Genomic DNA, 27,481 nt, shown 5'->3' with positions numbered 1-27,481 from the left:
GTCGTTTATGTCGCCCACGTCAATTTCGAATTTGTGTGTTTGTTGGGGTTGTTGAAGTCTTTTGTTAGCACGATTCAATGCCCGGAATGTTTTCTCGGGGTCTGAAAGTCCTTCAAGTAGTTCTCCAGTCCTCGTAGAATTTCTAGGCATACACCTGTGCACCCAGATCAACAACCGTCAGATTTTCAATGAAAAAGTTGGTAGAGAGAAAACTGACTACAATAAGAATCTTTGTATTTCTGTCAATGGCAATTGATAATTCCGTTAACTCCCCGGCAACGGCACCAAAATTTGATCACGCCCAACTATGCCTTATAAAAAGGACTCTGCGGACGTTGCAAATATAACCCGAGTATTACGCCCAGGGTCGAATCCACAAAGAGTTAACCTATCAACCGCTATCTTCAGACCCACTAATTCTTCAGAACCAGCTTCCCAAATATTCAAATCTCAGTTGAGTGTTCTTTAACAACTAGCTTGCAAGTAACTAAATAGCTGTAAATTGAACTAATAAGGTTGTAAACAATTATGAGGAAAAACTAAGGCAACGATTTCCCCTATTGATGGAATCCCTTCTGTTTATGCTCATACAAATTTACCAACACATCTCTATCAATCATGAACGTTAATCTTACCGCAAATCTCTCCCGAGTAATCACAGTAATTTACTATTGCACTCTCCCGAGATACACTAGCTTAATTTATTTAACACGATTCACTTTAGATTACACCCAAGGCTTCGTTATCCCTAATCCCACCTTTAAACCCGCAATTATAGATTCCTCTAATAATCTAGGAGTGGTGTTGTTCAACAATACCCTAAATATGCACTCTTTTCCAAGTTATGCACACTAAATAGGCACAACTAATTGAGGATCCTGTCAATTAACTACAACAAACACGGAGTTGAACAAATAGAGATTAAACTAGCAATTTGTATTCACATAAACAAGAAGTTCATCACCCAATAGGTTCCATCAAAACCTTAGACAAGGAATTTAGCTACTCATGGCTATGGGAAAAGAAACTAAGATTGAATTCATCATAAAAATCAAAAGAAAAGAAGAAAGATGTTTAGAGTATTCTCTCACAATAGTTTTCCTTGTTAAGAAACCTTAAAAATCAATACATGCCTCTCTTGGGCAAAGTCTAATGTTTTAAATAGGGTTTATGTCTAAAAATTCCGTATTTGACACTTTGACCCCTGAACTTTCTGCGCCTGCCGCGGTTCTGCCGCGGTCGCGGTAGAACCGCGGCCAATCACCCTCGCGGAATCACTGAAGTTCTGCAGCTGCTTTCCACCGCGGTTCTGCCGCGACCGCGGCCAAACCAGTTCTCTGAATTCTAAGGGCTGGCAGGGCGTGGCTTCATTGGGAATTTACACATTTAGCCTCTTTTCTCCAATTTTTGACTCCAAAACTGCTCCGTAGCCTTCCTTGTACACATATCACCTGCAAATCATGAAAAGCACTAATAAGAGCATTTTGTTATCACTTTTAGCATTAAAACTACACAAGAAGGTGATTATTTAAGGTGTGATTATAGTCAAATTCACCTATTATCAAAAACTATCAAATCCTATTATTCTATTTTAATCCTTACATGAATTGTTGAGACCCACTCAATATAGAACTACATTTTTGTTTAGGCATACTTCGAAGTACAAGAGTTAAGTATTTAATTTTAGGTGTAAATTGGGATATACGGTAAAATTTCTTTACAACAGTCTCATTTGTTACGATATTTTGTAATACAAAAATATATTATTATAGAGAGGTCTTGCTGTAGATTCTTTAAATTATAATAGTAAAATTTATATATTTAAAGCTATATAAAAAGTATTATCAGTTAATATATTTAATAATTTGGCATGTCAAAAAATATTTCAAAAAAGGGTCAAAAAAGCTTTTCAAATAATAGACGTGCCAAACAGAATAATATGAAAGGATTTAAAACAATGTAATTTGATTTCCTAACTTCACTAAACTTAGCCGCATTGAATATTTACAACAAACCAATAGATATATATGTGTGTTGCATGACTTCAATCATTTAACCATGTTAAATATGTTAAATTAAATTATATGCATTCTCATCTAATTAAATTAATATAATTTGGCCTAAACACCTGTGTGTGGGAACTATTTACCACTTCCCTTCCTCGTTAGGTACTTCTCCTAGAAATCAAGTCACGTCGTTGGTTTTCTTACAAAGCATATATTCTATGAGAAATTGGATGTTTTGAATTGTGGGAATTGCGGATTTGGGGAAATGAAGCAAAGTCCGAAAGTCCGAAAGCAAAGTCACTTCGTTGGTTTTATGATGAATGCTACTTGAAAAGTCAAGTTTGGTGCTGATGTTAATTACTAAGGGGTCCTTTAGTTGGAAAGAAGTTATCCTATATCCAAGATTAGTCTCGGCATTAGTTATTCCACCTTCTACAATTGGATTTATTATGCTGCAGTTTTATAACATAAAATATTGCATAGATTTAGTCCCGTGATTAATTATTCCATATCCCTCCTACCAAACTAGCCCTAAGTTGGAGTAGAAGTGTTAATTGAGGTAAGGGTATAACTGTACTTTAATACTTGGAGTTAAGCCCACCTGTCTTATAAAGCCCATTTGCTCTTGAACTTTCACCTATCTTTAAGTTTTCCTTTTCACTCCATTCTTGTTAGATTAGGGCTAAGTTTTAGCCTAATCCTTTCTTTTGGGGTGAGCTGGGCTTTGAAAGCTATCCAAAAGGTAAATGTGATGTTTCCCTTTTTTCATGTTTGGTTCTATTAAAGTTTTTTGCACTGTTAAATTTCCTTTAAGTTCACATTTAGTTGAGAAGTAGGTTGCCATGTGAGGTGCTAGATAGAGTTACTTGGTACTCAGAGGCGAATCCATGATTTTAGCTATGTGGACTCAACATTTATTATTTTTGACGTTGAATCCATTATATTTTTAAAGTTATGTGTTCATATCTACTATTTATTGTTATTTTTGTAGATCTTTATCCATAAATTTATACTGCATATGGAAAGTACTGGGGTCAGATGAATCCGTTGGTTGAAGGCTGCATCCACCCCTGTCGGTACCTATGTTGGTGGAAGATAGTAGGTATCTTATGGAATAGCAGTAGGTATCTTATGGATTAGTTCAGGAGTGCATAAGTTGATTTGGACACAACCATTATATGAAAAAAATTAGGTTGCTTTGTGAGCTTAGCAAAAAAGCCTCATGAGTGGGAGGTGATGGAGAAGAAGTGTAGTGCCTTCAAAGGTCTATAGTTGCTAACATTTAGGTATGTATTTGTAATTTTGTATGCATATGTATTTGTATGGTTATGATATTGGTGAAGTACTAGAAGGAGAAGAAAGATAGAAGAAAGAGTAAAAGAATGAGAGAAGAATAAGGGAGGTTTCCTTAGTGTTCTCTACTTCCGGCCAAGAGAGGTTGCTTTGAGCGCTTTGTATCCAATCAAGAGGTTGATAGTTCGAGTCACTAAGGTAGGAAGGGAAGAAAGTGCAAAAACTTGTTGACTTAAGAAGAGGATTTGGATTTTGTAGGGCGTTGTTTACCAAAATGGGAACAAAAAAAGAAGGTAGAGGTAAATTTAAGCATTGGTCGCGTAAGGTGTTATTTAAGTATGTTGCAAATAAAGTATATGAAGGTCTTATTTATATGTCACTCTTTCCTTTTTAGTCTGTTTTAAAGGAGTGACATTTTTGTATATTTGAAAGTTCTTTAACTTCAAACTTTTCATCTTACTCCTAATGACATGCTGTTATAGCATAGAAATGTCATAACATATTTAAGACCACAACTTATAAGGGTACTTTTGATATGTGCCAAAAATATTTCTTTCATAAACTATTTGCTTAGTCAAACAATGCTATACAAAATAAAAAGGAGGAGGTATGATTATCTCTAATAGGAGTAATAGATTATTCTTCAGCAAGGTAAAGACAAATAACATAATAAATAGAAGATAATGATAAAGTTTTCTTTGTGATTTACATCAGATATATCGTCGGCCATAATTTGCCGTTTGGATTTTATGACTAGATATTTACTTCCTCGCAGCTAGTTTTTGCTTATCTCGCTAATGTTGGATGGACTTTGTGAAAGTAAATAAAGTTAGTGTTAATGCTTGTTGAATTGCTGGCTGGCAGCAGTGGCACAGCTAAAGGTAAGGAGTGGGTTCAATTGAATCCCCTTCATTCGTAAATTACAGTGTGCAAGTAGGGGAGAAACACTTTTTTTTTTGTATATATATAAATGGTTGAATGCCTCATCATTAAGGAGATTTCTAGGTATATTATTACTGCTTTTTTATTTTTTTTATTTTTAAATCTCCTTGTCAGGAATTTTGGCTCCACGGCTCCTCCATTGGCTGGCATAACTGGTTATTGTTGTTTTTTCGTGCTTTAATTCCTTATAATGCTCATTATAAGTTGACATAATAGTCTTCATTTCATGAATGACAAACATAAAGCTGTATGAAATTCTTGATGTACAAATTGTAACTTCCATGTTGTCTCTCTGTACCCTACTAAAAAGTAAACAAGTTGGGGTTTTGTATGCATGACTTAAATTTCTGCATTCAGGTGAGTTAAGAGGCATGGAGCCGGAAATACACAGACTAGTCCCTTGGTCTAGTATACTTAGGTTTTAACTTACAGGAATTACTGAACAAGAATAGTATATGCAGGTGCATAGAATTTTGTGTAACATGCAAAGAATTTTGTGTAACATGCTCTTTTGAATTTGAATCCCCATACTCCTTTATCTGTTTTTGTCTCTGACTGTTTCTGATAGTTTTGTTCACTATACCCTGGTCTTTATCTTATACTAGGTTAGGCCTTCTTGCTTTAAAATCCGTATACCTGACTTTTATTTGGGGAATATGCTTATTCTTATATATTTAATTCCTCTTCAACCCTTAAGGCGAGTTCGTTAAACATTATTGACCTGTTCAGTAATGATCCTGTAGGGGTGGATGTGAAGGCAAGTCTCTGAAAGTACTGGACATAGTGGACCCACTATATTGGATAAAGAGCACTCTCCAATTGATGCCTGAAGCCTATACTCTATGTCGCCAATATGTCCAGCACCTCTTTGCCGCCAGTTTTGGAAAGCTGGGAACTACGATGACGGGCTTTTTTCCAAGTCTTCCCCTAAAAGTATTATTCTTTCAATACTCGATCTCTGTCTTTGTCCAAATACACATGCTTTGGTGACTTTAAGGATTCTGTTCATGATGAGTTAGACAGTGATTGCCCATGCTTTAAACTATTTGAAGTGGTACCTTCACCTATTATCTTCCTTTTTCCTTCCAGTTAAAACATGTATGTGAGGCTTCATGTCAACTCACCAGCAGATTCCTGGTCACGTATACGCTTATATCTCCATCTACTGTTATCTGACTTGTGGTCTCTTTTGGCAGATGGGGCCAGTTTCCTGCGTATACACCCCAAGTTCCTTCACTCGAATGCCACTTCACATAAGTGGGCATTTGGGGGTATGTGTTCTTGTCAGTGCCTCAGCTTACAAGGGTTGAATAATTGCTGACTTCACTTGCTTTCCTTGTGTTCTGTTTTGTAGCCATAGCTGAACTGGTTGACAACGCTGTTGATGAGGTAAATTGCTGCTCAAGTTTCTAAGCTTTTCTATGTTCTATTTCGTTTTTGGTCAGGAAATGATAGAAGTTGCTTCCTATTTTCTGCTGCGCTGGGGAAAATTGCTAACATATTTGGTATATGGTGGCTACACTTGTTGTTCTCTTCATGCTCTTCACTACTTAACCCCATTTTTGTCTAGAATTCCTAATTATGATGTCTTTGACCTATTTTTTAAATTGGAAAACCTCTGAAGTAAGTGACGGAGGGAAACATCTATATTTAAACTATATTGTCACTCCATTTGTCCTGAGTTAAAAGTTTGTTGATCTAGAGAAAATGGACATTGGGCCTAATTGAACCCCAAAAGTTAGCTCATGATGTGAAGATTATCCAACAGATATTAGGAGATAATAGCCTATTCTCTCAACTGATGTGGGACAATCTAACAGTCCAACCGCACGCCCATGTCTAGACTTTTGGAGCGTGGACAGTATAATATGGGGTCCCAACATTGGGTGAACTAAGAATAGAGACGAGTCTAGCTCTGATACCATGTAAAAAAAGATGAATCTATAGTCTAACTCAACTCCAAAAGCTAGCTCATAAATTGAGAAACTACGCAAAATTGTATAAAGCGACAACAATCCATTCGCTTAACCATGTGGGACATTCTAAGAATTGACATGAGTGGAAATGTAAGCTTTCAAAAATGTGGATTGATTTGAAGTCATCTCTTTGTCGCTTAAAACGATAAATCGATATGAAGCAAGGGGTTACTGCTTCAGAGAAGTGTGCACTTCAAATAATGACGCACAAAGCAATCGGTACTTTAAATCTCAACAGTGAAGAGTTGTACCAATATTGGTATTATTATTACTCCCTCTGTTCCAATTTATGTGAACATATTCCTTTTTGGTCCGTTCCAAAAAGAATGACCCTTTTCTAAATTTGGTAACAATTTATCTTAAACTTACAATTCTACCCTTAATGAGAAGCTTTTATAACCACAAAAATACTCTGGGCCTCTTTTTGACTTGTTTAGGACCACAAATTCCAAAAGTCTTCATTTTTTCTTAAACTCCGTGCCCAGTCAAACAGGTTCACATAAATTGGAACGGAGGGAGTAGTTTGATAAGGAATACTGTTATTATATATTTAATGCTGAATTAGTGACTTTAGTTACAATTTGGATATTATAGTGGTAAACTCTATGTTGGGTATTTCCAATTTTCCGTATATTATGCGCCTCACATTTCGTTTCAAGCCCTATGGTTTTTTGCGCTTTTTGCTTTAAGAAACACTAGTCTTGTGTAATCCTTATTGCATGAGCTTGTTTTGGAGGTTGAGTTAGACCAAGATGTATTTTCTTAACCAAAGCTGTTAGATAGTTATGTGTAAATAATCCCAGTCCCCATATGTAATAGGAGTAGAGTATGTCCTAGTCCCATATGTAGTAGGAGTAGAATATGTCCTAGTCCTATATGTAGTAGGAGTAGAATATGTATTATATATAGGGCTCATTGTATTATTGTTAATAAATAATAAATAGATTTTTCTCCCGTGCATTCTCACATGGTATCAGAGCTTCAGTGAGAAAATTATTGTTTTGCGTCATTCTAGTGACATCCGGGAAGAAAGATCTCATTGCCGTGCAATTTTCCGGCAACTTCGTCTTATTCCCAGGGTTCATCACTGCTAAGTGGTATTGTGCATATATCAGTACCACCATCAGATCTGAATCCCTTGTGCGACCAAACCCCAGAAATTTCAGTCCCATCGGAACAGAAAAGTCAATCACTGTGCGTCTTTCCGGTTGACAAATCAAGATTGATTTGCGTTATCTCCTCATCAGATATAATCTCGCCCGGCAACAGATGCTGATTCAATAGAAGACGGTCTTGGAAAGAACCTTTCATTCGATATTTCTGATTCAACTCCTTTTTCTTCTTATTGTGGAAATGGAGGGAAGGCAAAGGTCCGTAGGAGGACAACTATCAGTATTAGCTGACTGGTGACAAGGATCATATAGTTTGAGAGCTGGAGATCGTCCGCCATGGTTAATGCTGTCTTTCCATAGATCAACGACATTAGGAGGGATTTAACAATTTTTCTATTAAGCTGGGGACATATAACATTCATAATCACGCGAGGATCCTCGAAAGTTATAATTTCCTCAATCAAGGACTTTTGAATCCCCGATACAAAGAAGAGGACTATACCGACAATCAAGGCGATAGAGAGGGCACTCAGTCGTCAGTCTAGTGACTCTACCGCCTAGCAAGCAACTGAACTCGCTAATTAGAGGTAACTGTTGTGCGAAAACCAACACTACCATCTTTTTCGGAAAAGTCAGGCAACAAAATCCCAGTCAATCACTCTGGCAGAAAGTTCCTCACGCGCTGCCAGAACTAGGGTCCCGGCGAGCTACAGTAACTTTCCCGGCGGGTGTGAGCCATTCCGGCCACTTTTTGACAAAACTTCTTTAGGACAACTTACTTGTCCAGTGATTCCGATCCTACCCCATATAAATTACATCAAATTCTGACAACTTTTATTTTTTACGGCGTGAACAGTAATTTTTAGAAAAAGTTTATGTTTTCTGGTGGTGCTTTAAAACCCATTTTGTAGTTTGGAATTCGGCTTAGTCTCACTATTTTAAGATTTTTCCGGCGACCTTTCAGCCAACTCTTGTTTATCAGCAACCACCTGGTTCTGTTGCTCAGGAGGAGTCTAGTGGTCTTGTATGTCGAATGATCAGTTTGCAAATATTTTCACCAAGTCCCTCACTGGTCCTCGTATTAGTTACATATGTAACAAGCTCGGTACATATGATTTGTATGCACCGGCTTGAGAGGGAGTGTTAGATAGTTATGTGTAAATAGTCCTAGTCCCATATGTAGTAGGAATATAGTATGTCCTAGTCCCATATGTAGTAGGAGTAGAATATGTCCTAGTCCTGTATGTAGTAGAAGTAAAATATGTATTATATATAGGGCTCATTGTATCATTGTTAATAAATAGATTTTTCCCCGTGCATTCTCACAAAAGCAATTAGTAGGAAACTTCCCTTATTTGATATAAGCTAAACTCCTATACGAAAACTCTATAATATGTTGTTCACCTCTCAATTCAGTAAGAGGTTTCTCTTTTTTATCTTTTCACATATAGATGACAATCTCAGGGCATATAATCAATCATGTATGTGATAAAGCTGTTACTCATCCATCTCATGCAGTTGAGTGTGCTTACTTTTCTCTTTTTGCATTCCATGTTTCATTTGTTTGGCAGATACAAAATGGGGCCACCTTCGTCATTGTAGATAAACTATTAAACCCGAAGGATGGAAGTTCAGCTTTATTAATTCAAGGTATCCATTTCTTTCTGGGTTTTTTTGTTCTTCTGATATTGAAGTTTGTTGTTCTTCTGGTTGTACAACTGTTAATATGAGACTGACAGTTTCTATTATTCTACTAGATAATGGTGGTGGAATGGACCCCGAAGCCATGCGTTGCTGTCTGAGTTTTGGATTTTCCGATAAGAAGTCCGAAGCAGCCATTGGACAGTGTATGGAGATTAAGTATTCGTTTTTCCTTTCCCGTTCTCTCGTTTTTTATTTAAGTAATGTATCTCCTTTCAGACGGAAATGGTTTCAAGACAAGTTCGATGAGACTCGGGGCTGACGTTATTGTATTCAGCCGCTGTATGAAGAACAGGTTTGATACCAGTGGATTATAATTGCACGTGCTGTTTACCATTTTCCTTCTTTCATCCTGGGAGAATTTTACACTATGTAGCAGTCAAAATGGGGTCCTTTATGTTTTGCGGTAGGTCTAAAAGCCCCTTAAATACACCCTGAGCGGTTTTGGTCCTTTAAGTTAGCCAAAAGTAAGCATTTTTGGTCTCTGTCAAATATTTAACAAACTCTAATTGTCAGATTTAACGAATTTGTGAAAAAAAAAATTGAACAGAAACTCAAAATTGGGGGTGCAATTGCTGCTATTTTAAAAAAAATCTATTTCTGGTGTCTTGTGCATTTTTTGGTGTTGCAGTTTCTGGGATTTGACGGGATTTTCTTGATGTTTCCGGCTGAAAAATTGTTTCTTTCCACTATTCTCCTTAAATCTAACTTGCAGAATTTTTTAAATATTTGGCAGCGACCGAAATTGCTCATTTTTAGTGAACTCAAAGGACCAAAACCACTCAGGAGTACAATAATGGACTATTTTAAACTTATCCCAAACATAAAGCTTCCGACCTATATACCTTGAAGCAGTTGAACGTAGGGGTTACTCTTTAGCTTTCAGATACTTGTTTGTTTGGTTGGATCTGTTGCTGATTTAAGCAGTGTTATTAATAGTCATCTTTTCGTTGCTTAAAGCAGTTGAACTTAGGGGGTACTATTTAGCTTTCAACTATTTGTTTGTTTGGTTGGATCTGTTGCTGATTTAAGCAGTGTTATTAAAAGCCATCTTTTCGTTGCTTAAGGTGATGAAGCAATGCGAAGTGAGGGGTTATCACTTCATGGGTGAACCCGTGCGCCTCAGAGAAGTGTGCACTTCAAATAAGGATGTGCAACGTGATCCCAACGAGGAGCGATCCATTCTTTAAATCTCAAGTTTAAGGGGTTGGCTTAATATCTGAGTTGTATATTGGATGCTTAAATTATCAATCTTTATTGCAATTTGATTATTTAAGTTCTAAAAACAACTATGCTTGATATTTTTTTATTTTGTAAATTATGCGTTTCACTTTGACAAAGCATGTGCGTCAGTTCTTGCTTTTCACTCATGCCCGATGAGCATCGTCACCTTTTTGCGCTTTTTCACTTTTAAATACATTTAATTTAAGAATTTCAGGACCAACTCTTTTACCAAATTAACTTGAAGACCAAATTGGACCTGGTCATAAGTTTTAGGAATTAAAGGTATTGTTTCTCACTTTAGGTTTACATGACACTGTCTTTTGAGGGGAATATTTAATAAGGCCTCATTCTGCCTTAAAGTTCTTCCTCCATCAATTAGAATTTGTCATATGGAATAGTGCCCGATTATTGTTTCTTCTATTCTTCCTTCCTACCCTGACACAATATTTCCGTTTGTTAGAACTATCTTAGGTAACTGTTCTTGTATTCCAAGTTAAATGTTCTTTTTGACTTGGTTACTTTATGATGTTCTTGTTCCACTTAGGATGCTTCAAGGTAAGAATTAAAAAATGTATCTTGTTTAATTAATGTTAAATGGGAATATTATATGGGCCACCTGCTAGTTGTAAAAAAGACAATTACCTTCTTTTGTGTCTGCAATTTATGGAGTAGAAGAGGGGAAGAGTTTAGGATAATTCAACATCGGAAAGAAATGTCCTTATTAAGCAGGATGAATGTTCACTTTGGGATGGATCTCTTCTTGGGACCAGTAGCATGTAAAAAGCAGAGAGGATCTCTCTTTCTTCTTTTCTCTTGAAGGGCTAGGGGATACTACCCTACTCTACTCTAGGCTGTTTCACCTCTGCAACTCCAATGTCTTGTTTTCTTTTCTATTTCCTGAATGGTCAGTTTAAAGAAGATACTATAAATAATGTTGAGTTGTCCCACATCGGAGGGATTTAGGGTCCTTGGTCTCCTTATATGGCTTGGACAATCCTCACCTCATAAGCTAGCTTTTGGGGTTGAGTTAGGCCCAATGCCCATTCTTATCATGGTATCAGAGCCAGGCCCATCCCAATTATTGTTACGGATGCTGGGCCCCCATTTATGTTGTCCACGCTCCAGAGGCCTGGGCGTGAGGGGGGGTGTTGAGTTGTCCCACATCAGAGGGATTTGAGGTCCTTGGTCTCCTTATATGGCTTGGGCAATCCTCACCTCACAAGCTGGCTTTTGGGGTTGAGTTAGGCCCAATGTCCATTCTTATCAAATAATTATTCTTATGGTGAATGAAAGAAGCATTTTTCTTTTGGTTCTGGCAACTTCCTTACTGTAGTTGGTCATTAATCCTTTGATCTCTCTACACTTCTATTCTGAGCAGGCAATGGACACAAAGCATCGGTCTTCTCTCCTATACATTTTTGACAGGGGAAGGCCTTGACAGAATAGTGGTTCCTATGGTGAGCCTTTTCATTTGCCTCTCTAAGCATTTACTGTAATATACAAGCAGTTGTATTGGTTACGGTGTTTTAAAAGGCGTTTTTGGGGTGGGTCCCGGGGCGAATCCTGTGTCGGGACATAGTAAAAACACAGCAGGGCGATCCTGGGGGCAAAAGTATCGCGAGGCATAAGCCCCATTGTTCTGGGCATACGCTGAGGCGTTGGGTAAGTTTTTGTTTTGGGGCGTAACCCTAGGATGCCTCTCAGATTAGAATTAAAATTGCTAAACTAGTCCTTAATCTAATATCAAAAAGCACAAAGTCAGCTTGTTATTAAATTCTAAAAAGTTAAAAAAGTTTATAGTCAAGAAATTTCTTAGCCCCAATTTTTATTCTTTCTCTTCGTCATCTACCGGGTAAAGGAGAAAATGATCAATTTGCAATGACAAAGCAAACACGAATCATCCTCCATCACTTGCTCTGGTTGCTTCTGATTGTAGATTCCTTCTTTGCTTGTCTTTCTTTTGAAGTTCTTATGCTCTTTCAAGGTAGTATATACATTTCTACTCTCTATATTTCCGAAGTCTGATTAGTCTTTTCAGATGAAGCAATCCTGATTAGTTCTTAGTCAATTGTTGATTCTATTTAGTGTTTTAAGATGAAGCAGTTCTATACACATTTCCACTTGTTTTATATTTTATTGAAATTTCTTTAATTTCTATGTAATATTTACCTTCTTTTAATTATAATTTCCGTTATATCTGTTTGTAAAATGTTACAAATAAACAGATATTATTTCCTGGCCAGCAAATAAAAAAGTTTAGAAGGAACTTATAAAAAGAGTTAGAAAAGGCTAGTTTACCGCTTATAATTACTTTACCTTTATTTTAGTTCCCAAAACTTGTTAAATATCAAATCATAATTGTCACAAATAATGAAAAGAGATTATTGTATTTATAAATGAGAACTTGTACTTATAATTTTGTAAAACTACACTAGGTGACGAATTTTTATGTAGTACAAATATGACGATGTTTAGAAAATTTTGAAAGAAGCGAAGATTAACTGAAATAACTAGGTTTAAACAGGTAATTCATTTGCTTCCTACTTTAATTCTATTTCATGTATTATTTTATTTACATGCAATTTGCATTTTCAAGATAAAACAATTTGTTTACATGCAACTAAAATCCAAGAATACTGTTTGGGCTTTGGAGTTTTGCAGCTTTCTTATATTAATTGCTAGAAAGAAGTGATGAAATGTTAAAGAGGGTGATGGAATTGGTGTTGATGGGGGTCAATAGGAAGCTTTTCCTTTTTAACTTTATCTATATTTTTATCTTTATTTTATTGATTTTTTAATTTGATGTTTCCTATTATATACTGATGTAAAAACTTTAACTGTAAACTTAAAACTTGTTGAAAGTGTATATGACATGGTTATTTGTAAGCTTTTATTGGTCTAACTATAAATTTCCAGCCAGAAGTTATAAATGTTTTTATACTTTCCATTTGTTTATCAATTTGTTATTTCATGTTAATACTAATTCCCCTTCATATTCTCTTGCATTGAGTCTCAGACGTATCTCCTTTGCTCTCAGTTTTATTTATGTCTTTGTTTATGCATTTAAAATAAGAGTCTGAACAACTACATTGACTAATATTAGAACCAAATGGGATGAAATCAGAATTTGTTATGGGTAATTTGAGCCTTGATGAAAATTGAGGTGGAAAATGATTTTAGAATGTTGGAAGTTGAAGAAATTTTAGTGGCTAGTCAATTGCCAGCCAATATAGTATAGGGAGAGAAATTGTTATTTATCATAGTTCAAGAGGCAAATGATTCTAACCATCTGACACTTCCTCTCTTGTCCTTAATTCTTTTAATATTTAAATTTTTTTGTTCATATGACACAGGTTGAATATGAGTTCATTTCAACAACTGGCAAATGGAATTCAATCCGCCCTGAACAGCATTTTGTGAATAACCTCTCATTGTTGTTGCAGTGGTCTCCATTTTCAACGGAGGAAGCCCTTCTTAAGCAAGTGAGTTTAAAACTGCATCAATTTGTCTCTTCTTAATTAAATAAAAAATTACGCATAATGGCACCCAAGGGTGTGGCCTAGTGGTCAATGAAGTGGGTGAGAAGTAGAACCATGAGGTCTAAGGTTCAAATCCCATCGGAGGCAAAAAACACTAGGTGTTTCTTCCCATCTATCCAAGTCTTGGCGGATAGAGTTACCTGGTACCTGTTGTTGGTGGGAGGTGGCAGGTATACCATGGAATTAGTCGAGGTGCGCGCAAGCTGGCCTGGACACCACGATTATAAAAGAAAAAAAACATTATGTATAATATATCCTGACAAGGTTAATAGTCAATGTTATTATCCTGGAAAGGGCCAACTTTTCTTTTTGAATGCTAAAGGGAAATTTGGAAGCGTGGAGTTTGACATGTAAGAGAGAGCTCAAGCGCGAGGGGTCGGTGGGCTGGAATGTGAGGCCATGCGAGTAGCAGAACATCTAATGCATAAATTAGACATCCCTTAATTAGTACTTCCTCCGTTTCAATTTATGTGAACCCATTTGACTAGGCACGGAGTTTAAGAAAAAAGAGAAGACTTTTGAACTTGTGGTATAAAATGTATATTGTGTGGCTATAAATCATTGCATAAAGGTAAATTGTTTCCAAATATGGAGAGAGGTCATTCTTTTTGGCATGGACTAAAAAGGAGATAGGTTCACATAAATTGAAACGGAGGGAATATAATAAAAGATTTTGAGAAGATGATGCCGTTTCTCATGGCATATGAAAGAATTAAAAGTCAAAGAGTGGGAGGTAAACCCAAATGAAACTGCTTTTGCTTTTTGTAGTGTTGAAGTTTCTGCCATCTAAACACATGCTTTCTTGTTATTGATGAAAAGTTGTGTTGTGGAATCTTCTACATTTGCTGCTTCAAAATTCAGGATGCCCTGGTGGTTGGATGCTCAGAATCTTCAGTCTTTTTAAGCTCTTCACATCTGAAAGTTACCTAGGGCTAGTTACTTAACTATTCTATCAGTGGACTATTCTTCATCTCTAAGCACCTCATCAGAATGAACTTTTTAACTACTTACCTGAACCATTGACCAGATGTCTTAGATTAAATAAGCTGTTTTGCTTTTTTTTTTTCTTTTCTTTTTCTCTTGAGGTGTTGGAGGGTTTGATTTTGTTACCATGTTAAAGTTTCCTGGACAGCTGGACCTGTCTTTATTAGATAAAACATAGTGTGTATTATGTCCTGACGAGGTTACTAGATACTGTTATCATTCTAGAAAAAGGAAATTTTCTGTCTGAATGCTAATGGAGAATATATAAGGTTGGAGTTTGACATGTGAGCAAAAGAGCTCAAGTTAAAATGAGGAAGGGTGTTTGGGACCGCAAGGGCATGTGAGCAGAGAATCTCTGATGAATAACTGAGAGATCCTTTAAATTTTGTGGCAAAAGTCATCCTTAATTGCCAGATGCATTATCTCTATTTGATTCTTCTTCCTGTGTTCCAACTGTTGATATACCTTATCTATAACCAACTATTCTTTTCCCACAACAGTTGGATGACATTGGTGATCATGGGAGTAGGATCATAATCTACAATTTGTGGCTAAATAATGAAGGCAAAATGGAGCTTGACTTTCAGTCAGATCCTGAGGTTTGATTTCTTTATCTGATTTAATTTTCCCATCAATCTCTTGCACTGTTATTTACCATAATATGACTACTTCTACTACAATAATTGCAGGATATTCGTATCTCTTGTGATGCAGAAAGTGGTAAAAGTTGCTCCAGCACGTCAGTAAGTGACCTGCATCTTGCCAACACTCTTCAGTATTCACTCCGAGTAAGTTCTTTAATGAACAAGATGCACTTGAAGTTTCTTCATTCAAGGAGATCCCTGATTTCTAACTATGTTGTATTCTTCTTCTAAACAGGCATATCTATCTATCCTGTATTTGAAAATCCCTGAAAACTTTTGCATATGGTTGCGCGGACGCATAGTAGAGTATCATAACATTGCTAGAGATCTCAAGTATCCAGAATTTATCGTGTACAAACCTCAAAATGGTGGATGCAAAGAGGTTTCCACTAGTTTCTCTCTTTCTCAGACGTACTGTAAAGCATATCATTGATAACATTGATCAGAGTCTGCTCTTCTCCTCTATTTTATTTGTCAGAATAGTATATCAGTATAAGCCCATTTCTTCTTTTTGATCTGTGTTTGCTCAAAAGTTATCATATACCTTATGAGTATAAAACAATATAAATAAATCACGGGAAAATCATAGCAAACCGTAATAATCCGTTGGACCAAATGAAGGAAACGAAAATAAGTACTCAGAGTTAGGAGGAGAAACATTAAGAATCTTTATTGATAATGTCGATTTGGCCTGCCTCTCCATGAAGAGGTTCAGAGCCTTACAATGGTGTTTTTCTCTCTCACAATATGGGTATTATTGTGTTTTTTTTTCTCTCTCCCGGATAGTGACCGAGAAGCAGCCCCCCTTCTAGGGTTTCCTCTCTTGGTATTTATAGCTGTGAGCTTCGTGAGCTGGCAATAAGTGGCCGTGACCACGTTGGGATTTCGCCTTCATGATGACGGACGGGCCGTGGCCTTGTTGATCGAATCAGATAAGGGTTGGATACCGTTAATTCTGATTGGTCATACCACTAATCAATCATGAATTAGCTTAAGACGGGATTACCTTCGTTAATTATCGTGGGGTCGGATTCTGACCCATACAGTTAGTCCCTCCGCTTATTGAGGTCGTGCCTTGGCCGAGCTCGATGAGTGGATTTTATCGACTGTAGTTTGAGAAACTCGGATAGGGAGGTCGACTATCGCTTTGGTCGAGGCCGAATTCTCTTTGGCGATGGCCCTTAGCCTTGTAGAGTGTCAGTGTTTTGTTATTGTGCTATCAAGTCGTCGTTCGATCAAGGTCGAACTCTCCTCCTTGGCGAGGGCGCTTCACCCTTTAACTTAATTCGAGTAAGGTCGAGCTTTGTGGTGCTCTGATCCTTACGTTTGTTTGGGAGCGTAACCGTCGACCATGGTGGACGGGTCATATGTTGTGCAGCCGAAGGGAGTAGGGGTACACTGGATACGTGTTTGGCGACGTCCATCGTTCTGAAGGCGCACGGAATATCCTCTCGGCGTTCATGGGTTGTTGCAACCGTTTCGCAGGTGAGACGCCGGTTGGCGACTGAAGAGCCGCTTCATGGAGCCTGTCATAACGATGCGTGTTTCTGCAGAACCGAATCGGTTTGCGGTTGGTCATGTAGTTAATGAAGGCTATTGGGGCTTGTGAAAGCCACTTGTGTTGCTTATAAATAAGGGCTGACCCATACATTTTTATATTCTCATTGTTTGCCAGAGAGAGATTCTGAAGAAGCTTTTCTTCCTGCTAATTCACCTTCATCTTTGTTCTTCGATTTATATAACTTTCGTCTTCGTCCCTCAAACTTTGTTTCATTCTCATTATTGACTCAACAATGGCAGGCAGTTCTTCCCAAAACGTTCTTCCGACGGATCTTCCGGTTAACTCTCTGGTGACTGAAGGGCCATCTCTGGCAATGGGCGGTGCAGAACTGGTGGAGACTGATGAAGTTCCATCGGTTGACGAGATAGTATCTCTGCCCGGGGGCCTGCCGACTGATTTCACTGCCGATGGCGGGGAGGATCAGGTGGATGAAGCCCCATTAATGGGGGAGATTGGGATGGCCCAATTACGGAAACAGGGGGTCATCCCCAGCTATGCTGACGTCGTTCTTGCTAGAAGCGAGGAGAGGGTCCACACCGACCGCAGGGGATACTGCGTTTTTTACGCCTATCCCTTCAAGTTGGGGTTTAAGCTCCCGCTCCCAATGCTGGTGGTTGATTTCTGTCGTTATTACGGGGTGTGCCCGGGTCAGCTTGCTCCTTCTCTTTACAAATTGCTAGCAATGTTTATCAAATATGCAGAACTGGCCGGTAGGGAGGTCACGCTGCAGCATGTGCTTAGTCTCTACGCTCCCCAGAGAGTTCGCGGTACCATGATTCAAGCGTGCCCTCGTGGGTCGAGGGGCCTGACTGCAAAACTGGATGACGAGGTCGACCCTCGCCCTTTTGAGCACTTCTTCTACATCAGGACTGAACATTTAGTGGCGTGCTCTACTGGGTTCCCAGAGGCTTGGAATCATGCACGTAAGTTCTTTAATCGTCGAATCCCCTTTTTTTCCCCTCCTTACGTCTTGTGCTCGTAAGCGTTAACTCGTGTCAATTTTGTAGCCGAAAAATCGCCGTCGGCTCCGTTGGTTGGGATTCGCGGGTGGGTCGAGGCCGTGCTCCCCCATACGGTGGGGATACGCACATGGGTGTCTTTCTGGGAGAAGCATGGCCGTAGGCCTGCGACAGGTAAAAAATTGATTTCTTCTTCTGTTCCGCTTTGTTTCAACTCTATTCATCAACTTTGTTTTTCTGTGATCAAGGAGGGCACGCCGCGTCAGGGCCCCTCAGTTGGCCTTCCGTAGGCCGGGTGCAATTGCTCGACTTACTGCGGCGCCGGTGTCGCGCCCAATACCGTGGGCGGCATCAGTTGAATCTTCAGCGGTTCCTTCTCCAGCACGGGCCGCACTTCGGGACAAGGGGCCATCGGGGGTTGTGCGCCCTAGAGCGGATTCGCCATCAGATGGGGAGGAGGAGAGGCCATTGATAAGGCGTAGGGTCGTGTTCACGCCGGCTCCTCCTGCGGTAATTAATTTGGACTCCCCCCCGGCGGATGCGGAGCGGAGTGTGGCTGCGACGCCTGAACCTGAGAGTGGACACGCAATGGGGGTTGCCCCGGTTGGCTTATGCCATGATGATGCCGTCGCTTCGGCGATTCAATTGTTGGTTCCAGTCGCTGAGACGGGAGGTAGTTCCTCAGTGGCTGCTAATGTTGGTGAGGCAAGCGCTCCTTCGGTGGCTACAGCGGGTGGTTCTACCTCGCTGGTGGCCGAAGGAGGAAGGGATGCTATAGAAGATGAGTACGAGTTCGAATCCGACTTGGACCCTGACGACGTCTGTATGTTCCGGGAAGGCTTCACCAATTCAGTGGTGCGCACAGAGGGGCGATCTTGCTTCATCGAGGTTCCCACGGAGTTGAACTTATTGCTCCAAGGGGAAAGCTTGGTGCCGCAGTTCGAGCTGCTATGCTCGGAGGCCGAGAATGCGTCGTTGAGGGGCGTTACGGATATCGGACTGATGAATGAAGTGGCCGTGATGGGCTTGAGGGTATGTACTATTACGTCGGTTCGCTTCTTCTTTGCCTTAGTTTCTTTTTTATCTTAATCGTTGTCTTTGCTTTGCAGTCTTATTTGTTGGAGGTGGAGAGTATCCGTCGAGCCAAAGTCCGCTCGGGGATATTTTTGCGGGCGCTGGAGAAGTATCGCCGCTACCGAGATCAGTGCCGAGAGTTGCGCGTGCCCTTGAGGAATGATCCCTGTAGCCGGGCCTTGGTCGAGGAACTGGCGAGGCGGGAGCTTCAGATGCAGCAAACACTTGGCAGAACGAGTGCTCTCGAGGAGCAGCTCCGCCGGAAGGATGAGGAGCTCGAGGCGGTAAAGAGGGCCGCAGCTGAGTGTGAGCGCCAGGGCCAGGCTAAGGCGGCGGAGGCCGTTGCGGCATGGGGCGGGAAAGTGACTGCGTTGGAGGGTGAAGTCGCGGTATTGAAGCTTCAGGTGAGGGATGCCTCGTCGAGGGCAGGGGCGTTGACGGAAGCTATCCGCGTGCCACGAGTCCCAACGGGCGTTGGAGAGGGCTACTGCGGCCTTTAGAGAAGCGAGTCTCGAGGAGCGGATCGGTGCCTTTGAGCAGGACGCCCAAGTCATGGCGGACCGGATCACAGCCTTAGAAGAAGAGAATTAGCGCCTACGGGACCAAGCCGCTTCTTCTAGCCAGGCTCGCGAACTTTGGGTCTTTGCCGAGGCCCAACGTGATGTATATAAGAATTTGTGGGAGGCCGGCATCGTGACCGAAGCTGCTTTCGAGGGAGCGCGTCAAAAGGCTCGTGAGGCCCGTACCGACTGTGGTTTTGACGCGGAGACGCCAGAGGCTGACGCTGGTGTAGATGGTGGCGCGAATGGCGCCGAGTAAAAAGATGTTATGCATTTTTTCTTGTCTTGTTCGCCGTTTGGCGTTTAGGTGTTTCTTGTTTTTTTTTTCTTTTTTTCTTTCCTTGTATTGATCGGCCTTGGCCGGTTGTAAGCGGGGATGACCCGCAATTAATTTCGTGGATAAATGAGATCTCTGTTCCGTTATTTGCCTTGTATCTGTTTTGTACCTCCTCTTTTTCCCCCTTAGATTTTTCTTTGCATGCACTCAAGGGGTGATTTGCCTTCGAGTTCGACTCTGGTAGGCATGTTAGTTTTTAATTGTTGACGACTCTTCTTCTTCGACTCGGGGTGAGCGAGTCGGAGCCGTTGCTTGGCGATAGCGGCACTTAGCCTTAGTCCCAGTTCGGGCACGGTCGAACTGTCAGCCGTGATGACAGAAACGCGGCCTTGTAGTTTGGCGATAGCGGCACTTAGCCTTAGTCCCAGTTCGGGCGCGGTCGAACTGTCGGCCGTGATGACAGAAACGAGGCCTTGTAGTTTGACCGGGGCCGAACTTTACGTGTCCCAATCTTAGTTTGAGTTGGGAGTACTTACTTGAAGGGCGAGGGTGCCTAACCTGCGCCTCGATTCGTTGGAGGTTGGGTTTCGCTGAGTTCAATGATGAAGGCGCTTGGTCCGAGTCCTGGTTCAACTGTGGTTGAACTTGTTAGATTTGAGGACGAAGGCGTCTAGCCTTATGGTTCAAGTGAGGTCGAACTTGTTGGATTTGATGGCGAAGGCGCGTGGCCTGAGTCTTGGTTCGACCGTAGCTAAACTTACTGGCGAAGGCGCATGGGCTTGATTTTATGGCGAAGACGCGTAGCCTGAGTCTTGGTTCAACTGTACTTGAACTTCTTGGCGAAGACGCATAGCCTGAGTCATGGTTCGACTGTATTTGAACTTTTTGGCGAAGGCGCATAGGCTTGATTTAATGGCGAAGGCGCATAGCCTGAGTCCCAGTTCAACTGTTGTTGAACTTAGTCGATTTTGATGGCGAAGGCTCATGGCCTGAGTCCTAGTTCAACTGTTGTTGAACTTTGTCAATTTTGATGACGAAGGCGCATAGCCTGAGTCATGGTTCAACCGTATTTGAACTTATTGGCGAAGGCGCTTAGTTGATTTTGATGGCGAAGGCTCATGGCCTGAGTCCCAGTTCAACTGTTGTTGAACTTAGTCGATTTTGATGGCGAAGGCTCATGGCCTGAGTCCTAGTTCAACTGTTGTTGAACTTTGTCAATTTTGATGACGAAGGCGCATAGCCTGAGTCATGGTTCAACCGTATTTGAACTTATTGGCGAAGGCGCATAGCCTTGATTTAATGGCGAATGCATCTAGCCTGAGTCCCAGTTCAACTGTTGTTGAACTTTGTCAATTTTGATGGCGAAGGCGTATAGCCTGAATCATGGTTCAACTGTATTTGAACTTCTTGGCGAAGGCGCATAGCCTTGATTTAATGGCGAAGGCGCATAGCCTGAGTCCCAGTTCACCTGTTGTTGAACTTTGTCAATTTTGATGGCGAAGGCGGGTAGCCTGAGTCCCAGTTCAACTGTTGTCGAACTGTCAATTTTGATGGCGAAGGCTCATGGCCTGAGTCCCAGTTCACCTGTTGTCGAACTTTGTCAATTTTGATGGCGAAGGCGCGTAGCCTGAGTCATGGTTCAACCGTATTTGAACTTATTGGCGAAGGCGCATAGCCTTGACTTTTGATGGCGAAGGCGCATAGCCTGAGTTCCAGTTCAACTGTTGTTGAACTTTATCAATTTTGATGGCGAAGGCGCATAGCCTGAGTCCCAGTTCAACTGTTGTTGTCAATTTTGATGGCGAAGGCGCATAGCCTGGTCTTAGTTGTGGGTATTGAGTGCCGAAGCTCGGTTTTGATCCGAGACCTTGAGCAGCTTATGTGTTGTCTTCCCAATCGGAGTATATAGGCTGTCTTGAGGAGACTCTTGGCTCGAGATATCTCCGTGCCGGTTTCTGGCCGGAGCTCGTATCAGGGATGCGGTAGATGCCTTACAGAGATTCTCCCTTAGGAGGGGCTTCTTCTTCTTTTTTGCACTATCCAAGATCAGAGAGAGAGGACTTGGATCTTGATTCGAGATCTTCGAGTTCCCCTTGTCCGACATGCCGCTTTGGCTTGTTTGAGCTGGGTTGCTTTTGTTTTCCTTTTCTGGCGTTTCTTCCTTTTTGGTCCAGGGAAGAACTACGTGGTTTTGCTAAGAAATCCCCACAGACGGCGCCAAATCGTTTGCTCAAAAGTTATCACATACCTTATGAGTATAAAACAATATAAATAAATCACGGAAAAATCATAGTAAACCGTAATAATCCGTTGGACCAAATGAAGGAAACGAAAATAAGTACTCAGAGTTAGGAGGAGAAACATTAAGATTCTTTATTGATAATGTATTTGGCCTGCCTCTCCATGAAGAGGTTCAGAGCCTTACAATGGTATTTTTCTCTCTCACAATATGGGTATCATTGTGTTTTTTTTTCTCTCTCCCGGATAGTGACCGAGAAGCAGCCCCCCTTCTAGGGTTTCCTCTCTTGGTATTTACAGCTGTGAGCTTCGTGAGCTGGCAATAAGTGGCTGTGACCACGTTGGGATTTCGCCTTCATGATGACGGACGGGCCGTGGCCTTGTTGATCGAATCAGATAAGGGTTGGATACCGTTAATTCTGAGTGGTCATACCACTAATCAATCATGAATTAGCTTAAGACGGGATTACCTTCGTTAATTGTCGTGGGGTCGGATTCTGACCCATACAGTTCTTCGTTAATTATCGTGGGGCCCATACAATCTGCTTATGATTAATAAGAGACCGATTATTAAGCATAATATATGGACACACTCGCACATTCTATAATTTCTGGAAAAAAATGTAAAAATCTGTGTAAAGGGGGTACTTTGAGTTAAAACATTAATAAAACTTTTCCCTTCATATAAAGGATAAAAAGGGTAAGTTGAGTCAAACTTACTAAATGGAGGATGTAGTAATAAGGTATTAGAAATGGTATTTTTAGAGAGCTGCATAGTGCAGTTTTTTGCTATAAAGCTTCAGATTTTTCTAATAACACTCAGCAGCTTCCCCCTTCTTCCTCTTTAAGATTCCTAACTGTTATTTTTCTTTATTCTTTGCAGGGTTCCGTCATTACTTCCATTGGCTTCCTAAAGGAAGCTCCACTGGTGAATATTCATGGTTTCAATGTCTACCACAGGAATCGTTTGATACTGGTGAGTTGCTCTATCCAATGTTTTGATTTTGTAAATGGTACTTTGACTCATCTAGCACCTTCAGAAATTTCCCCACTTCTCCAGAAGCCACTTCGCGCTTTTAAAAGACACATAGCTTTTGAGGTATACTCTAGGACCTAATAATGACTGAAATTGATATGCATAAAACGATAAAATAGTAAATATTCCACCTGTCTTACTACAAAATTGTTTTGCATAGTGATAAACCAGATATCCATACCTTCAGAGTCTATTAGGACCCAAATAATTTGATGAAAAAGAAAAAGAAAAAAAGGAAGAGAAGGAAAATGGATGAGATGAGATAGTTTCGTAATTTGAACCTAATTGATATGGAGGATAGAGGGAAAAGGATTTCTAATGGGAAACTGTTCGCTGTGGGTCTGAAACAATGTTTCAGTATTAGTTCCATTACGCTTTTAGTTATGTATTCCTCCATATACCTTAGCTTCCCTTAAACATACCTTTTGTAAGCCTTCTCAATTTTTCCTTCCATCTCTTTTCTCCTCCGTTTCTGAAGTCTTATCTTTATGAACTGATGCTAAATTTATATTCTGCATTTAACCTGGTCTTCGGGCAAATATACACTTTTTTGCACTGTGTTTATATCCTTTTGCTTAATTATCTTCTGCAATAACAGATTTTACTGTAAATGATATCTAGAGCCTATGTCTTGTCTTAAAAAATTTCCATTCGTTTCTTTGCAGCCATTTTGGAATGTGGCAGGCTCTTCTACCGCTAGAAGCAGAGGGGTTGTAGGTAAGGAGCCCATGAAGCATTTCTTCTCTACTTGTGGTGCTTTATTCTTTTGGTCCACTACTAGCTGGAGAAGGCTCTAACTAATTTTCCTGCCTTTTTAGGTGTTCTAGAAGCAAACTTTATTCAGCCAACTCATAATAAACAGGACTTCGAGAAAACACCCCTCTTTCAAAAGCTCGAGAACCGATTAAAGGAGATGACATGGGAGTACTGGTAGGCTATTACTTGAAGAACTCTACGCCTACAAACTGCTATTTAGCACTGAGTTGTAGCGCTCCTATTCCTGGGCAACTAGTTTATCTAACTTCTCCACATGGATTGTACACCAATAAACTGCTGTTTAGAAAATGAGCTGAATCCCAACTGTCTTGGACGGCCATTTTACATTCTATGCATGTATTTCTGTCTTAAGCAAGGAAATGAGAACTGTCTATTTAGCTTCCCAAATTGATTGCTATTGTTTATCATTCTGGATGCCCTTTTTGCTTGTTCTTTGTGTGATTCTTCTTAATTGAATGTTTATTTGTTGATTGATTGATTTTATGTATTTATGATATGATTTTGACAGGGATTATCACTGTGGACTAATTGGTTATCATGCAACTAAAAGGCTTCATAAACCTTCTCAGGTTTCATCAGAATCTAGACAGAAACATGGTACGTATCACCCCATTCCGTTGAGCAAAATGTCCTCTGCTGTTACTGGTGCCAAAGTTTTCTGTACTGGGAAACCTTCCTTCCCAAATAACACACAAGATGTTGATGCACCAAAAACAAATAGTCTGTTGTCATTATGTGCTTATTTCGGTGGGGTTTGGATGATTCCTCATTTCAAGGAGGATTTTGTAGCAATTTGTGAAACGAACAGAAGTAGGTGGAATCATCAAAGAATGTGATATGATAGTCTGTACCTGGATATGTCTTCTTGTCAGTAACTTGCCACTGGAGTTGAATCTCTTAACTTGCAAACATCGTATCAAACAAAAGCACAGCTAACACGTGATACAGTTTGAAAATATTGTTTATTGTGCCCTAATCTTCTCTAATTTTTAGTGCTCCTGGCACATAATAGATATACCAAATACATCCACAATAGGAAGATCTGCAAGTTGAAATTAATGGTGTCTAACTTCTGAATGATGGCTTAAAAACAGTAGTATTGTAATATATCCCATCAGACATTATTTAGTATTTGATCAAATTAGGAGGACACGGAGATATAGAAGAATGTATCATAATTCATATTAGATGTATTGTTTGGGAACTTGTTGCTGGCTCCCGTCTTGCATGTGTTTGCAGATTGCATTTTCATATACTTTTATCCACTGGACATACTGTATTAATGCATAAATTTCTCTTTGATCCCTCGAGGTTGTTCAACTTTCATTTCACCTCTATTTGCTTTAAGAATAGGTCTTACACTTGGCCTTTAATAACCGATGAGTTTGCGCTATACATTCCCATACTACCCGTAAGCACCTTTTGTCATTAGTACCTCTCATACAATCTTTTGTGATTTACAGCAACCACGAAAAGGAAAGACCATGATCATTCAATAGAACCTGAAATTCTCAAACGAAAGGCGGGATTAAAGGTCAATCTAACTGGTCCCGAGTCCATTCAAAATCTGGTTTGTGTCTACGAACTTTCCTCCACTTATTTTGACTTCAATAATTGACTGTGAAACTTAGCATTATTTGTTTCCATTTTGTCCATGCATATGAGGTCATTCTCTGCTTTTGTTTTAATCTCTTCTTTATGTTTAACTGAACATAGCCTGCCACCACTACCACAAGTCACTTGGAAGATCAAGAGATTGTCCTCCTCCTTAAAGAGAACAAAAGGCTCTACGCACGGTAAGTTCAAAATGAGTCACTTGACTTTTTTTTTTAATCCTAATTATTCCCACCATGACGGTATTTGCTTGGACGCTGAGTTTAAGGAAGAATGAAAAACTTTTGACACAACATAAATAACATACTAAAACTACCTTAGGATCATGTGATCTTCTACTTGTTATTTCATCCCTAGAAGAGCATGTCATTAAGAGAAAATGAGAATTTTAAAATAAAAGAGTTAACAAATATAAAAAGGTGTCAATATTTTTGGAACAGAACAAAAAGGAACAATGTTAGATAAATAGAATGGAAGTAGTATGATAAATTCCAAATTCCAATTGCACCCGTACTTTTGGGGAAGTACAATTCAGAAATATAAATATACTTAGCTCATGATTGCCAGCACTTTGCCTTATTCCTTGTAAACGTTATGTTCATGATAACCAGCAGTTTTGCATTCTCCCTTCTCGTAAACATCGTGGAGTTGTTACTTGTAACATACTAGTCTTTTCAGATGCTCAATTTTCTAAAGTTCCCTTTCATGTGCTTTTTCTGTCCTTCAGATGCTCTGAATATGAGAAGATGGATGAGGAACTTAATGCTAAGGTAATCCTAATAGAGTTTGCTTTAGCTGTTGTGTCTTGATGTTCCAGTTGAACGGTGGCATCTAGTTTCAAGTTTTTGCTCTAGTATATTATGAAAGATCTTGAGAACCATGTATTGTTTATGCAACCTATGTAGGTAACTTTGCTAAGGAAGGAACTGAAGGAAGCCCAGCGCGAATATGGTCGGTTGCTAATTGAATCAGGATCCCTGGATTACCCCAAGATGGAAAGTACTGTTACTCTATAGATAATACTTGTTATAGTGCTCGTATGTATATATTTTTGTAAACTTTAAGAAATCCCGTGCTCAGCTTCTATTTGCTTGTAAGAAAGGGAGCTAACTTGCTATAGTGCTTGTATGTACATATTTTCTGTAAACTATATATTTTTCTTCTGTCTGTGACCTTCAAATCTGCACATTTGCTTGTCCCTTCCATATAGGGGCGGATACAGGTGGAAGGGAGTGGGATTCACGTGCACTCGTACTCCCCTTCCTAAATTATTATAGTAATGCTATCTCTTTAAAACTACATAAAATATATGTGCACTCAAGATCAAAAAATTCTATGGTATAATGATTACTGCGTGCACCTCTACTCGTAAGGCCAGGAGTTCAAATCCCATGTTAATCTTGTTGCCCTTTCCTTTCTTTTTCTAGAATTAGATCCACCTATGAGAGATGGGCATATGTGGTGTCTCCTCTTGCGTTTTAATTAAGTGCTTTTTTATCTCTTTTTTCTTTTGGTTTATTCTTGCAAAATTTCCAAGTCTCAAACATTGAAATCCCTCTCCTACTTTTGTCAACAAAAAAGACAAATGTTTGAGTCTAAACTAGTGTAGGTGGAGAATTATGATTCTGTTATACAAGAACAAGGGGATATTCAAAGCATCAAATATAGGAGCATCAAGCTGCTAAGTTACACTATGCAAGTCTGGAAGAGAGTGGTGGAGATGAGGGTTAAGAGGGGTGTGTCGATTGTCGAGAATCAGTTTAGATTCATGTTGGGGCAATGAACTAGTTAAGCCATTCATATTGTAAATAGATTGGTGGAACAATATAGGGAAAGAAAGAGGGTCTTACATATGGTGTTCATTTACGTGGAAAAAGCATACGACAAAGTTTCAAGGGCGATTTCATGGAGACGTTTGGAGGACATAGGGGTACACATACATTAAGGCGATCAAGGACATGTAT

General features: G+C 39.8%; 1 protein-coding gene across 6 annotated transcripts; it reads left to right on the top strand.

Moving 5' to 3' along the window:
- Window positions 1-2,144: 2,144 nt before the first annotated feature.
- On the top strand, window positions 2,145-26,684 carry LOC109209770 (protein MICRORCHIDIA 6-like). Of its 6 annotated transcripts, none has more exons than XM_019373097.1 (21): window positions 2,145-2,565; window positions 2,682-2,748; window positions 4,985-5,174; window positions 5,438-5,512; window positions 5,596-5,630; window positions 8,901-8,979; window positions 9,087-9,176; window positions 9,250-9,325; window positions 11,633-11,711; window positions 13,608-13,736; window positions 15,278-15,376; window positions 15,467-15,565; window positions 15,657-15,803; window positions 22,974-23,066; window positions 23,792-23,843; window positions 23,945-24,056; window positions 24,412-24,500; window positions 25,367-25,473; window positions 25,620-25,699; window positions 26,245-26,287; window positions 26,423-26,684. In XM_019373097.1, the coding sequence occupies exons 3-21, from the start codon at window positions 5,084-5,086 to the stop codon at window positions 26,531-26,533; spliced, it is 1,686 nt and encodes a 561-aa protein (XP_019228642.1). In that variant the 5' UTR covers window positions 2,145-2,565; window positions 2,682-2,748; window positions 4,985-5,083; the 3' UTR covers window positions 26,534-26,684. The 6 variants fall into 6 exon arrangements, with proteins under 6 accessions (XP_019228642.1, XP_019228641.1, XP_019228644.1 ...); XM_019373096.1 differs by adding an exon at window positions 4,075-4,180 and having other exon boundaries at window positions 2,145-2,748; XM_019373099.1 differs by lacking the exon at window positions 2,682-2,748.
- The last annotated feature ends 797 nt before the right edge of the window (window positions 26,685-27,481 follow it).

Source organism: Nicotiana attenuata, unplaced genomic scaffold, assembly GCF_001879085.1.
Source record: "Nicotiana attenuata strain UT unplaced genomic scaffold, NIATTr2, whole genome shotgun sequence".
Classification (NCBI taxonomy): Eukaryota; Viridiplantae; Streptophyta; class Magnoliopsida; order Solanales; family Solanaceae; genus Nicotiana; species Nicotiana attenuata.
The sequence above is the reverse complement of the archived record's forward strand: the minus strand, read 5'-3'. Positions and strand labels throughout refer to the sequence as shown.

Bases quoted from the DNA above. Each gene is read 5' to 3' on its own strand.
- LOC109209770 (XM_019373099.1), top strand. From the start codon at position 5,084: ATGTCGCCAATATGTCCAGCACCTCTTTGCCGCCAGTTTTGGAAAGCT. The intron at 13,737-15,277 runs GTGAGTTTAAAA...TTCCCACAACAG, and splicing joins AGGAAGCCCTTCTTAAGCAA to TTGGATGACATTGGTGATCA. The intron at 26,288-26,422 runs GTAATCCTAATA...CAACCTATGTAG, and splicing joins ATGAGGAACTTAATGCTAAG to GTAACTTTGCTAAGGAAGGA.